The 14,743-nt window shown below is 44.2% G+C and overlaps 1 protein-coding gene across 2 annotated transcripts in view; it reads right to left on the bottom strand.

Moving 5' to 3' along the window:
* Positions 1-8,904, bottom strand: part of LOC130213370 (myelin basic protein-like) — a 48,165-nt gene extending 39,261 nt beyond the window's left edge. The window contains exon 1 of one of the 2 annotated variants that reach the window (XM_056444938.1): positions 8,679-8,904. In XM_056444938.1, coding sequence (XP_056300913.1) covers positions 8,679-8,708 — 30 coding nt within the window. In that variant the 5' untranslated portion in view covers positions 8,709-8,904. Of the gene's footprint in view, positions 1-580; positions 725-8,678 lie in introns of those variants that run through there. The other variant, XM_056444936.1, reaches the window with a different exon arrangement.
* Positions 8,905-14,743: the final 5,839 nt, after the last annotated feature.

Raw genomic sequence — 14,743 nt, 5'->3', positions numbered from 1 at the left:
AAGTCAGCGGCTGAGCATTCACAAGGGGAAGTGGGGCGAGTATTCTAGTGGTACGCGCCTTCACGCGGAGGAGGCCTCGCAGACAGTTTCGCTCCCGAAGGTTACACAATCGGAGCCGAGATCCTGCAAAGACTTGCAAAAAGACTGTTGCGTAATCGAGTGTGAGATGCAGAGAGGAGGGGGGGGGGGGAAGGGGTTGGGGAGAGTGTGTGTGCTACAAGGCTGCAATTACACGCAGCAACCTTCTCTAGCCCCCTAAACCACCCCCACGTAAATTCAGAAATCCATAGATAGGAGGGCGAGAATAAATGTAATGGCGCCTTTACAAATGAACTCACAGCATTGCTGTTAATTACCGGATGCATTTGATTGAGTGCCTCTTTTGAACCATTTCTGTTGGCCCTTTAAATACACCATTAGGATGGGAAAAGCTCTTATCCAGGCACGTGGAAGAATCCATTACCACTGGGCAGAGTCTGCAGCACACACACACGAGCGATTGTCTGTCTCACATGTGGCTCGTTAAAAAATGAAAAAAGACATAACAACAAAAAACCTGCATAACGGCATTCAGACAAACCTCCCAGCTCGTGTTTTCACTTTGCACCACATTGTGGACGTGTTGCCAGCTCTCTTTCAGGTTGAAGTTGTCCACCTTAACAATGGGACCGAGAAAATGAAAAAAGAGAGAGAGGATCTTCAGTGTTTTTGCCATTTTTGTTAGAAAAAGTAGGCGCGTGAAAGCATCAACATCCACCAGGCCGATTCAACAGCTAGAGGAAGAGTAACCGCCGTGAACAACCGTCTCTATCGCTGCTGCAATTTGCGCTTCAGTAACAAAAAAATCAAGCAATAAAACACCGTCTGTTGTTCAGTGAGGATACAGGTGGTGCAGCTATACATTGCACTCTGTGAAGATGAGAGGGATATTACCCTGCAACATGAATCACAATCAGATGATTGGTTTATAATATTGTCCAAACGGGAGAATGGATTACTCAACAACACAGGTGTCAAACACGAGGCCCGCGGGCCGAAACCGGCCCACCGCATCGTTTCATGTGGCCCCTGACGGCTTTAAAGACACGTGATCATCGTATCTTAAAGAAATTGAAGAAACATATCCCGTGCTTTTATTTTGAAGGTTTAGGATTCAATGGATTCATGTTGTAATATTAGAGACATTTTCTTATGTGCAGTATTTCTACACTCAAATAAACAATAATCAAATGGAAAGAGAGTTATTTAATGCTCCTGTGACCCCAAGGGTAAACATCTTTTACAATTAAAACCTCCAGAAAATTATTAGAATTCCTATTTTTTCCCAAGTTTAGATGTCAGGTACTTTATATTTGTTTGTTGACTATATAAATAGCCCATTAAATAAAAAGCCCCCCCACACCCGATACATCCAGAATACTTGTTCACGACTATAGCGAAATATGCAGATCACCATTAAAATCTCACTGATTGACCTCAAATTGGAAAGAGATATCTTTTTGGTGTTTTAATGGCTTTATATTACTTCTACGTACATATTTTTCATATCAAATTGACCCCGAAGAACACAGATGCGTACAAGTTGTGTACAGGATGTTGAAGACGTATCATGTGAATTTTATGTTTACCCAGTTGTCCCCAATAAATTAGGAAGTCATGAAATATGAAGCAAAAAACCTGAGTTAGTAATTTGTTTAGAGATGTTAAACATTGAATGGGGTCAAATTGACCCCAAAGGTCACAGGAGGGTTAACAGTATGTTCGAGGAGTTTATCAAGTGTTCCCGGCCCTTTAAGAGGGCGGCCATGACGCTGATTTGGCCCACGGTGAACATGAGTGTGACACCCTGCTCTACAACAACCACTATTGCTTGTGAGTAAATCAAAATGTCACCCGCTAGTATGCAATACAGGCATTCATCCAACGTTCCCATAACAGAGATGTAATACTCTTTAGGTTATGAGTAAGGGATTTAAGAGGGTTTGGAGTCAGTGAACACAGTGCTGCACCAAGGGAGATGAAGCAGAACAGTCAACGTGTGATCACATTATCATTCAATACATCCTGTCTGGTGAAGTGATTACAGAGTTCAGCTGCGGGCCAGTGTCGTACGCGGTCGGTCGTCACAGCGTCTCTCCGGGTCCGCGCAGCAGCGCTCACCGACCGGCCTACAGCTGAATTGATAAGAAGTTGGGCGGGCACGCACGACATGTTGACAAGTCTAAGTGTGTGTGCGTGTGTGTGTGTGCGTGTGTGAGAGTGTCGTTGCCTGGCTCCGTTGTTTCGCTTTAAGTTTGCTCTTGTGCAAGCAAGACGGACAACAGCTTCTTTTGAACCCTCCGGCTGCCCTCACTGACTGCACCGTGTTGCTCCACTGAGAGTCAATTACGTCATGAGGCCGAGTGTGTGTGTGTGTGTGTGTGTGTGTGTGTTACACACTGCCCATCGACCAATGAAAGTTGGGACTGGCCCTCTGAGAGCCGGGCCGTGACAAAGTACTCTCCTTTGCTGTTTGATCTCTCTCTCTCTCTCTCTCTCTATCATCTCACTGCCCTGTCATAGCCGTCTGTCCTTAGCTTTTAAAGTGTGGCCGACTGTCAGTGGTTAGCAGGTCCATCTTACAATCCACGCATCTGCTAGCCCTTGATGTGTCCTTGAGCAAGGCACTTAACTCCAAATCTACGCCGACGGTGTAATGTAAGTCGCTTTGGATAAAGCGTTTTTTGTAATTTATTGCCTGAGCCAACAAAGAAAGTCAAACAAAATGTTGCCTCACACATAAAATAACGCCTTACTAATTGAACATTGGTATCGGATCCATTCAGTCCAAGTATCGGTACTGAAAAAGTAACATTGTTCCATCCCTATTGTTATTATTACAGGGTTTTTCCTGGGTCAAAATGGGTCTTCGGTGCTCCCAAAAAAAATGTTTGCGGTCTGTGTGGCTCTGTCCATTCGCGCACCTCACAGTTGCGTATTGATCAGACAAGAAGACACGCTTATCAACTCGATTACTATTGATCAAAACAGAACGGCTGTAGCCTACTTGAAACATACTATTGAGAACATATTCGCTGACATGCACGCGATGAACACAGTTTTTTTTTTTCCATCGCAGACTTTTTTTTGCCTTAAGGCACAATCACACCAGACGCGACTATAACAAATGCAGCCGCACCAAAAACGCCTTGGCAAAAATGTGCCGGGCAAAACAGCGCTGTGCGCCTGTGGAGCGGACCTGCGTGCGCAACCAACCGTTGATTTTGGGTTCAATATTTTTTTTTTAAAAGAAAGGAAAGAGTACGGCGAACACCACCATCTACTCCATGAGTCGTGTCTCGATGGCGAGGATTCAGTTGCACTTCCGACCGAGCAGGAGTCAGTTTGAGTCGTGTTTAGATTTAGAATTATAAAGATCTTCGTAATTAAATACCGCTAATATAATATATAATATGAGGTTCTCCTCGGGAAAACAGGAAGGAAAGCCCGCCTCCTGCTTGATTCGATTGGCTGCGTTGGCCGAGCGTGACGTTGATGAGCCGTGCGCCTCCGCGCCTCGCGCTTAAAGTTGAGAATATTTAAACTTTTAAGCACGCCTGAAAAACGCAAGAAACCCGCGCCGCGTGGCATTTGAAAGTCGCGCCGTACCATAGGGAATCAATGGTTTTGCGGGCTACGCGTTTTTGAGAGGCGCGTCTGGTGTGATCGAGCCCTTTGGCGCTCGGGATTTGTCAAAGGCGTTCGGGAAAACGGCTTAGGCGCGCGCCCAAATTTTCTCTATGCAGGAAAAACCCTGTATTATTACATCGTCTTGTAACGTCGGGGAATAAAGACGAAGCAAAAGTGCCTCGAACCTGCATTCTCTCCACTGGCCAGCAGGGGGTGAATCATGAGTTATTACCCAAGTAAAAACATTGTGAACACGACTTTATGGTCCCAATCCCTAGTTTCAAGAGTTTTTCAATAAAGCTCGATGTAATGGTCACAATGAGACAATGACGCTTTAGGGCGTGGCTACCTCGGGACTGACAGACCACGGCTTTGTCCACTCTGGGAGGAGTCTGTGTTGTTGTCTTACAACTTTAAACCTTTCACTTTGATCGCGTAGGACGTAATATTGTATTTACAAAGCAAAAGCCAGGTAACAATGTTCTTTACAAAAAGGATCAATGATTAAAATAAAAGAATACGAGTACAATACAAACTAGAACGGGCACTCGGTAGAGTGCATACCTTCGCATATCAAGATTGGGCATTGAATTATGAACATTTTGGCATTAGTTGCATGCCAATTGGATAGAAATTGATCGCGCTGTGGTAAAAAGGACCTTTTCTTGACCTTGACCTTTGACCCGATCGATCCCAAAATCTAATCAAATGGTCCCCGGATAATAACCAATCATCCCACCAAATTTCATGCGATTCGGTTTAATACTTAAATACACGGCGATCAAAACATAACCTTCCTTAAGGTAGATGACTCAAACACACAAAAGTAGAGGTGACCCGGAATAGTTGACTTTTTGATGTTTTGATCCCTTTTGAAGGAGTCTGATTTCACAGCCAATCTCAAAGGGACGGAACATGTGGTAATCATTCATCATTTCTAAATAACAACATGGCGATTTAAAAATCCCAACTAAGTTGACAGTGTGCTTTCAGTTCATGAAATTTGAATTATAAACGCTTCGATCACCTAAAGATGTCTCATCCACTGTTTGTCCGTACTAAGCTCCACCCTGTCTTATCGCTTCTGGTCGCAAAAAAAACACACAGGTGGCGTCACGATGACTATGTGTCCACACCTGACAGTCGATGGAACAGATATGTACCATCTGGGTGTTACAGCCGTGGGACTTTCCTCCTGAAGAAGCACATGGCTCCGGGGGACGATCACACCCCCAGGGCGCGTGTACAGCGATCGCTTTGTTAATTCAAGCATTGATTCGTGATGCACAGGCACATCTCGTGACGAAGCCCCGCCCCCCGAAGCATAAGCTCAACGCGCCTCGGTGGAGATTCGCAAACGCTGCCACCTGGGGGGTATGGAGGGAGGAGAGGGGGAGAGAGGGGGGGTTGCTTTCTAATAATCCGAGCTACCGCCCCTTGACTTGGTTCCAAAAGGCGACATCGTCGGCCCGACCATCTGCCCGCTGTGATCCCTGAAGAGGAGCCGCCGCGTGACGGATGACGGCGTGGAGCGCCACCGCCGCGTTGACAGGGCAGCACCACGCCTTGGGCAAAGCTATCGCGTTGTTTTTTTCTTCTTCTGTTGCTGTCGCTGTTGCAGAAGAGGTGCTCCCAGAGCAGGTAATGTGACTCGACCTGTCGGCCGAGAACAGGCGCAGACAGGATGGGGAAGTGAGAGAAGAGGGGAAGTGTGTGTGTCAGAGTCTGCGAAGGAGGACGAGTATAGAGTGCAGTCACACACACACACACACACATGTGGTGGCAGAGCGGGTAAACTCAGTGTGGGTTGTTTTTTTCTTACTTGCAAAGGAATGCAGAGGCACACAACGGGGCGGCTGAGCAAACCTCTCTGCGTGTTCGAATCCAATGAAACGCAAAAGGAATGCATTCCTGCTGCCGTCCCACCTCAGGTATAGTCGCAGGCCAACAGAGGCTCCGCCTCCAGCTATGCGAAGGTTAACCCCACAACCGCCTCCCGCTACGTATACGTCGATACGAGCTTAAGTTAGTAATCCTCCGCGTGCCACAGAAGCTACAAGATCGCCACAAAAGAGATTTCCATCACCGCGGAACAGTCGTACAGTAAATGTTGTCCACCGGGAGAAGCTGATTGGCCAATGAGGTGCTGCACCCGATATGTTACATTACATTACACTACATGTCATTTAGCAGACGCTTTTATCCAAAGCGACTTACAATAAGTGCATTTCAACCTCGAGTACAAACTAAGAACAACAAGAATACAGGACGTAACATTTCCTCAACATAGTCAAACTACAAAAGTATCATAATAAGAGCCATTTAAATGCCGCTGAAGTGCTAATCTGTGTTTTAATCCAGATATAGTCGGAAAAGATGTGTTTTCAGTCTCCGGTGAAGATGTAGAGACTTCCTGCTGTCCTGATGTCAGTGGGGAGCTCGTACCACCACTGAGGAGCCAGGACAGCAAACAGATAGATAGATAGATAGATAGATAGATACAGTTGCAGCACCAATAAACTAAACACACGAGAATAAAATATAAAATATAAAAAACAGGGATGAAAGATATAGATGTATACAAGTACAATACAAAATGAAGTATATATATGTATATGTATATATATACACACACAAACAAATATAATACAATGACTGTGCAAAGTATACAAAGTAAAATAAAAAATAATATATGTATATATATATACAACATATATGCATACACAATACAATACTAATGACTGCAGTGTAAAATTAAATTAAATATAAAAATATTAAATATAGACAGAGTGCAAAATGCAAAGTGTGTGTATGTGTGTAGTGTAAATGAAAATGAAATGTGTGTGTTGTGTAAATAAATGAAATGTGTGAAGTGCAGATCAACATAGTGTAAATATGAAGTTATTATTGTAGTTATTGCACTATGATCTGGCAAGAGGTGATCTGTTATAGAGCCTAATAGCCGTCGGCAGGAATGTTCTCCTGTATCTGTCCTAAAACAGGCTGGATTTCGAGTGATTAGCTCGAGGTGGCGGAGTCACAAGTCGATTGGCTGTTGCCGAGCGGAGCGAACGTGCCGGGGTGTGAGGCTTGACCACATCCCGGATGTAGACGGGGCCCGATCCGTTCAGAGATATGTATTGGAGCAAAAACTAAAATATGTTTTGTGTTCTGTCCTTATCAGATAAAAAAGGAGGAGGACTAAACCTACATGTAGTGTGTATGAAATGGAGCCAGAGGTTCCCTGACTAGAGGGCACCCAGGACGGCAGGATTTAATAACTCAGTGCAGTTCATGTGCGAGTATACTTTATTTATAGGCCGTGCATAGAGGCGTAAAAGAGCATGTCCCTGCATCGAAACACACTTTTTTTCTTTTTCTTTTTATCACTAAAACTAACAGACATGGCCGTCCACATCTTGTAACCAGAGGTGTATATACTGCTGCTACATCTGGGAAGTTCTCCATCCTGTTTGTGTTTTTTAGCCAATCAACATGTCCAGTTTCCCAAACAGGCCTTCACGGAAAGTCAAGCAACAAGTCCAGAGTGACGTCATACTTCTATTTCCTACATGTTTTGGATTAAAAGTCTATCCACTGGCCGAGACCAAAACAACATGACAATATACGGAAACCACGAACACCGACGTGTTCCCTTCTGGTTGAAACCAGTCCGACTCCATGGCTGTGTCTACTACCGCGCACTTGAGCACTTCGAGCACTGACTTTCAGTGTTCGAAGTGCGCCACTGAAAAAAACAGCAGAATTCAGTGCACTGAAAGTACCCGGATGGCGCTCTGCAAACGGGTAAAAAATGTAGTGTAAAACGATGGACACTACTCGCCCTAAACGGGCGCCATCTTGGCGACGTAGCGGAAGAGGAGGAGCCCTTTCCGCCAGCTTTTCATTTTATTTCTAAAACAATGGCGGACGAGATGGCTACGGTAGCACAAGCGGTAGACCACGGAGGCTCCTGCCGCGATTGTGGAGGTATCGCAGTTTCCACATGGGGAGGAGAAAGGGGTAAACAAGGGCCACAAAGAGGGCAAGAAGTGCATTCATTTTGTCACTTTAAGTTTCGCGGGTATCGCAAGCAGATTTGCGTACGTCACTCCCGGCTTAATTTCGCGGGTGCCGTGAACAGATTTGCGTCCGTCACTTCCGCCAAGTGGTTAACGTAAGTGTTCCATTTGAGACAGCACTTATCAGCGACGCAGTGCACTGCAATACAGTGCACTGAATTGTAGTGCACTGTATTGCAGTGTACTTCGTAAAGTGTGCGGTAGTAGACACAGCCCATGTTAAAAGAAGGCACAGTCTGACGCACGTCGACACGCGTCACGTGCGCTCTAAACGAATCGTGACACGCGGATCTGATCGATAACGCAAAAACGCACTCATTCAAAAACGCACTTTCAATTAAATGTGGAATAAATAACCCTGTTGGTCCAAGGGGTCCACCGCCAACCACACACACGGGGGGGGGGGGGGGGGGTAAAAACGTCTGGAATATATTGGGTTAAAGTCCTGCTGTGCGCGCGCGCGCTCGTGTGTGTGCCGAATTGAAGAAACGCGTCAGCGGCAAATGCGTTCGACGCGGTGTGTTTGTTCGCTGTGATTGGTTCGCCGAGGGAAGGCAACAGGGCGGGGGGCTGGTGGCTGAAGTATTTGGGGGGGGGAGGAGGAGGGGGGCGCGCGACACTGATAAAAGCACCTGATGAAGCGAGGGACCGCGGTCAGGTGACAGTGGTCCTCATCAAGAACTCGGCGAACAGCCGCGTCGAGGTCGGGCAAATGCCATTCCTCACATACACCCCCCCCCCCAGGTTGTTACGCGTTGTACACAAGTCGCCGTGGATATAGCATGTACTCGTTACACCGTGTATTTCATTGGGAGAAGAATTAGAACAAATAGTAACGTGCGCGCGAGCGCCGTCTTTCCGCGGACTGTCCGCCGCGTCGCGTGTGTTCATGTGTTCGTGTTGTACCGGGTTTGTGTGCTCACGTACCCTTCTCCGGTTATTCTGTGACAAATGCATCCACAGCTCGAGCCTCGGACTGGATGCAACCGTCAGTCTTCCTTAAACGACAAAAAAAAGCGGCCGACGAGTGGTCGTCGACGTCAACAATTACGCCTTTTTTCTCCCCCTCTTTACGTTGTGTGAGTCGCTCGAGCGCCTCCGTGTCAGATAAAACAACAACAACAAATGAAAAAGGAGAAGAAGAAGAAACGTGTCACGGTGCTTCCTGATTTAGGTACTGTGGTGGTGGTGTTTGTAAGGGGTGGGGCGGAATGCAGCGCTTTAGTCCGCCGAGAAATATGTGGCTAAAGAAGCACGTTGGCGCACGTCTGTGCACGATTAGTGAGCTCGTGCTCCTTAGCAGGGGGGGGGAGGTCGTGATTTAGACAAATACGATCCCACATCGTGCGTCCATAATTAAATTAATTTAAAAAAAAAAATGTTTTTATTATTTTTTATTTGTTTTGTTTAATGTTTGAGTCCTCGCAAAAAAATTAGAATAATATATATTTGTATTTTATTTATATATCTATATATATATAATTTTCCATTTGCTGTGTGGTGTGTGTGTAGGCTGAAGATGTCTCACTTCCTGCACTGCTCTGCAGCTGCCTGCACCACAGCGGCGGTATCCGTGCTTTGCTCAAGGGCAGCTGGTGCACTTGTACTTTTGGGAAGAGGTGGATATAATGCCCCCCCTCCCCCTCAAACTTCCACAATGACAATATAACTTGCAATTAAAGTGGCATGTCTAGGGTGCTATCAGATAGGCTGCACCGGTAGATGTATCTATAATAAGATTCTACAATATTTGAATTATGTAACACCGAGGCTAGTTTGCTGCATAATGAGTAGGCTATACTTAAACGTTTGCTTTTTCCCCTATATTTTGGGCGCATAACTTTCTATCATTTTCGAGTGACAGTTTGAATTTAGGACATTCGCTTGTCATGGAGTTTATGTTTTATTTCTTTTCACATCGTTAACTGATCTGAAAGCTTTTTTTGAGCGCTGCACCTGCGCCGTTTATAAAAAGTGTTCACATTATTGCTTTTCATTTTGAAAAAACATCAACAAAAATCAATATTCTCTGCTTTGAAATTTAAATCTTACTTTACCTTTTGAGAACATTTAGGAAAAGATTATTTGAAAAATAAATAATGTGTATGAGGCAACGGTTCATATCTTGTATTCAATTGAAATGCAAATATTGCACAATAGTGCCAGAACTTGCACTTTGTAGAACAAGAAGTACTTTTTCTTGTTTCTTATCATAAACATCTGATTATTTAATTTCTTCTACATCCTCAAGTGATTCATAAATCATTTCCACACCTCCCCTAAATCTAAGTGTCTGTGTGAGCCATATGGAATCCCATTTTCTGGTGTGCTGTTTACGGATGAAGTAATACTCAGTCGTGGGGGAGGGGCTTACCTGAGTGTGCTATAGCGTCGCATTAGCAACACGGGCCGAAGTTGTGCGTTGGATGTTTTCGGTGATTAACGCTGAACACACACAGAAGAAGTGGTGGAAATGGGTGGAAACGGCTATTAAGTGAACGTGGCTGCTGGTGACATCATCAACATGCATGACAGGCGCTTCTCACATGGGCTTTTGTGATAAAAGTGTATAGCGTTGACACCTCACCGGGGATGTTTGAAGACCAAACCAATCGAATCCCGCTGCCCAGCATGGATGACATTATAAAATTAGACGCGCCATGTATTTAACGACTTTTTCCGTCTATACGCAACAAGCTGCGCAATTTAATGGCATCTTCTAGCGGTCACCAGTATGTGACGTTGATGTGAGGAGAGCGGATTCTTCTGTACAGTTCTGTAATTCCTGCGGTGATTGCGTAGGATGAAGTGCTTTGGAGCTTTGTTCAAGTCTGGCTCACCACTCCCTCAGATGTTCGGAGGCTGTGAGAGACAGGATTGCATCAGAGCGCTGACAAAACTCCGAAGGCCTTCAATTATCCTCTTCCTTTACTGTCCCCCAGATGTGTTCATTTTTTGCTTGCTTTTCATCTATTGTGGGAGTCCAACATCTTTTCAGAAGCATCCCACGTTGAGAAGTTTCCAATTACTCCTCCACGGCAATATCAAAGAGACCCGGAGCTGTGCGGCTGTGGAAGCGTCGATGCTAACGCGCTCGTGTTTTGGCACGTAGACCTTTGGAGTCTTGTGTTGCGTCACGTGACTCTTGAAGACGATTGGATTCGTTGGCGTGACGACGCAGAAATGGCGGCCGGACGAGTCAAATCGCCTGTTGTCATGTATCCTGGAGTGTCCCCCCCCTCCCCCCCTGTTGATCCGATGTGAGGTCTCGGGTCACGGATGTCGTATGTGGACAGATTGTAAAGCCCACTGAGGTAAATTCGTAATTTGTGATATCGGGCTTTACAAAATATACTGAATTTAATTTAATGGAATCCCCGTTCAGGTTTTGTGGGAGTCCGGCGGCGGTGAGAGGTAGAGGTAGATATGTCGTGGGGGGATCAGCCCGAGGCAGAGAAAATGACTCAACATAGTCAGTCATATAATAATAACCCATTAGCTTTGAGCCTGACTGATTTCGAAAGAGATACAGGAACTTGTTGTCATGGAAATAGCTGGAGCTCAGTCGAGGTAATGGGCCTAAAACATCATGGATTACCCATCACAGTAACTCAGGGGAGTTGTTGGTTGTCTATGTATCCGTGTCGCCCGTTGTACGCAGTCATATACACCGTTACTCCAAACTAGAAACATCTGATATCCTCAGTTTATGATTGAAGATTCAATAATCACGGGGTTTTCCAAGGGCAGATGGAGAATTCAAAGGGCCTGAAACAGACACATCCTCTTGATTTCATGTTTTTATGTATCACTGGATGTTTTGCTTGATTACCTTCTGGAAATAAGTCCAGGTGTCTTGCTCTCATCCGTATGTATCCTGAATGCAATAAGCCCGATTGAATGTCCTCATGTATACAGCAGCACGATGGATTTCCTCTCATGCTTCACTAAAAGGTTCATTTAGATGAGGTTTAAAGATCTTCCAGCTATATGTAGCCTGTACGGTGTTCCGGCTGTTTTCTGGTTTGTTGATATGACCGGAACTTCGAATGGGTCTGTCGATGAGGTCTTACAGGGTGATGGCAAGCGACGACAACAAAGCCAACGCGTGTTCACTTTATTGAGCAAAGAAAGACATATACGATGCAAGAACTTGCAACATAAATGAAGCAATGTATACACTACCGTTCAAAAGTTTGGGGTCACGAAGAAATGTCCTTATTTGTCAAAGTAAAGCACTATTTTATCCAATGAAGATAACATTACATTAATCAGAAATACACTCTATACATTGTTAATGTGGTAAATGACTATTCTAGGTGGAAATGTCTGGTTTTTAATGAAATATCTCCATAGGTGTGTGGAGGCCTGTCTCCAGTGTTCTTATGGTACATTGTGTTATCGCCTTAGACGACTAACGGAGGGTTAGAAAACCCTTGAAAACCCTTTTTAAGTTAGCACAGCTGAAAACAGTTATGCTGGTTAGAGAAGCTATACAACTGGCCTTCCTTTGAGCTTGACGTTTGAAGAACAAAATTAATATTTCAAATAAAAATCATTATTTCTAACCTTGTCAATGTCTTGACTATATTTTCTATTCATTTTGCAAATCACTTGATAAATAAAAGTGTGAGTTTTCAAGTTAAACACGAAATTGTCTGGGTGGGTGACCCCAAACTTTTGAACGGTAGTGTATATGTAAGTAACATCTAAATGAGTAAGTAAACTCTTAGGGCCTTGGCAAAAACGCGCCGGGCAAAACAAAAGTTTTTTTTTTAACGTCACAACAGTAAAACAGTATTGTTATGTTCTCCAATAGCACTGTATTGTTGACATATCGAGTTTCAAAGTATTTCAATGAGTGCCCTATAAAGGGTTAAACTGCATTTAGATAAAGAGTCAGTGGTCGGGAGACGTGTGGCTTGTGAAAAATGAATCCAATATTTACTTTGGTGATGATGGAGAAAAATATATATAAAGATCTGTCATGATCTGTGTTAACATGTTAACCCATGTGGCACAGAAACAGGAAGCTGACTCTTTTCTGGACGGTCTCTGCGACAGGTGGCTGCTGGTTGGCCTTCATATCTCGATGTGCACCCAGGAATATCTCGTGGTTTGTCTGTAAGTGCATTGTTTAAAATTAATCAGAGCAAAACAAAGTTACATGGCAGTTAATACAGAACTGAGAAATTGCTCAGATGTGACAGGAGGCGTACAATCAGCAAAGTAATGAAAGCAAGGACCTCCGGATGCATATTAAGCAAGAGATTTCAGCATTTAGTTTAAAGATGGACGGTCGCTCCCATTACTGATGCTGACGTTCGTCCATAATCTTCAGGGTTAACTGAGAACATCTTTTTGACATGAGCCCTTCCACCCAGAGGGCGCTTTGGGCCGCTCTGTGAGCGGCTGCACTTAATCTCTACACATTGTGTCCAATGACCTCCGAGGAACCGGGTGGATATTCAACGTCGCCTGGTTTCACCTTTTTTGAGGTTTAATCAAGTAAAGTGGGAAAAGAAAAAAAAAGAAAAGCAGAGATAACATCTCACGCAGCCACCATGCACCGCCGGCAGACATCGCCATAAATACAAATCAATCACACAAAGACTCTCATCTCACTCAGTATTTCCCTGGTGAGGCTGATCGCGATACGGCTGCACGGTTTGCATATAACGGATCTCAATAATATAACCGTTTAGCTCTTCTGGGGAAGAGTAATAAGATTATAACACAAAAGGATTTGGGTTATAATTCCTGTCGAAAAACGGCCGATATAAAAACAGTCCGAGGTTTCTGTCGCACTCCCTCACATTATTATAAGGGTTATGCGGACACGTGGAAGTAATGAGACGTTACCACTGTGAGCTTTCTACCCCACAACTAAGTGACGACAGCCTTTATTTGACAAAGATGACACGAATGTTTACAGTTGACCGGCTTTTTTATTGTGAGTTAACGGGCAAATTAAGCGCTCGGAGATCCTCGCCACACAGCGGCAGCAGTTCTAATGAGCGGGAAAAACAATCCCGGAAACTACATTTGCCTCTTTTTTTTATTACATCTTTTTTCGTTGTTATCCTTTTGGGGGAATAACACTAAAAAAGAAGGAAAGAAAGAAAGACTGAAGAAAAACAGCCAATTGTCCATGTCATTTTATTTTGGCACTGATTGCCGAAATTCTGCATAGCATTTTAATCTTTCACCAAATATAAATGACGGTCATAATCAGACTTGCATTTTTACAATTAGACTATAGCAGCACCTGATTGAACTACAGTAGGTTTTGTTGTTTTATTTTTCTAATTTATACTTAAAATGTATTTATAAATTAAGTTGCCTACAGTCGATGTAAATATTTGTCCTGCCCTGTCAGCTGATTTATTTTTAATTTTTTCAGCATTGGCATCTCTCCCCAATGGGATCACACGTGACTTTGAGCCATCCCATTGGCTGGTCTTGGTTCTGACTGATGACCCACCAAACACACAGAGAGGGGGGGGGGGGGGGGGAGACGACTAGTGCCAGAGAGTCATCCTGAAAGGGCGGGAACACCCAAAATACCCATTGAGCTAACACAGGATTCCCATCACAGCTAGGTCATAACGAATGGAATGCATGTTGACATAAAATAGCTCCATCTAGTGGAATAAATGTCCTTAATTATGTGACCGTCCTTTTTATTATTTAATCACTTGTGAGGAACGCTCTGGAAGTCTGATACAAAATCACTGGACAGTTACTTAAAAGAGGATAGTTTGATTTTTCGGGGGGAATAACACTAAAAGAGAAGGAAATAATGAAGGAAAAACGGAAGAAAAACAGCCAATTGTCAATGTCACACTTTTTTTTCTTACTTTTTTTGCATGAATTGATGAAATTCTGCATTGCATTTTAATCAGTGACCTTTAGAGGAGCTGGGAGGCAGATACTGAGCCAGGCGACTGTGTTACTGTCTTAGCCAACTTCACAATTAACATACTAATGTA

This window comes from Pseudoliparis swirei, chromosome 22, assembly GCF_029220125.1.
Source record: "Pseudoliparis swirei isolate HS2019 ecotype Mariana Trench chromosome 22, NWPU_hadal_v1, whole genome shotgun sequence".
NCBI classification, from domain to species: Eukaryota; Metazoa; Chordata; class Actinopteri; order Perciformes; family Liparidae; genus Pseudoliparis; species Pseudoliparis swirei.
Note: the sequence above shows the minus strand (reverse complement) of the source record. Positions and strands in the feature narration are given on the sequence as shown.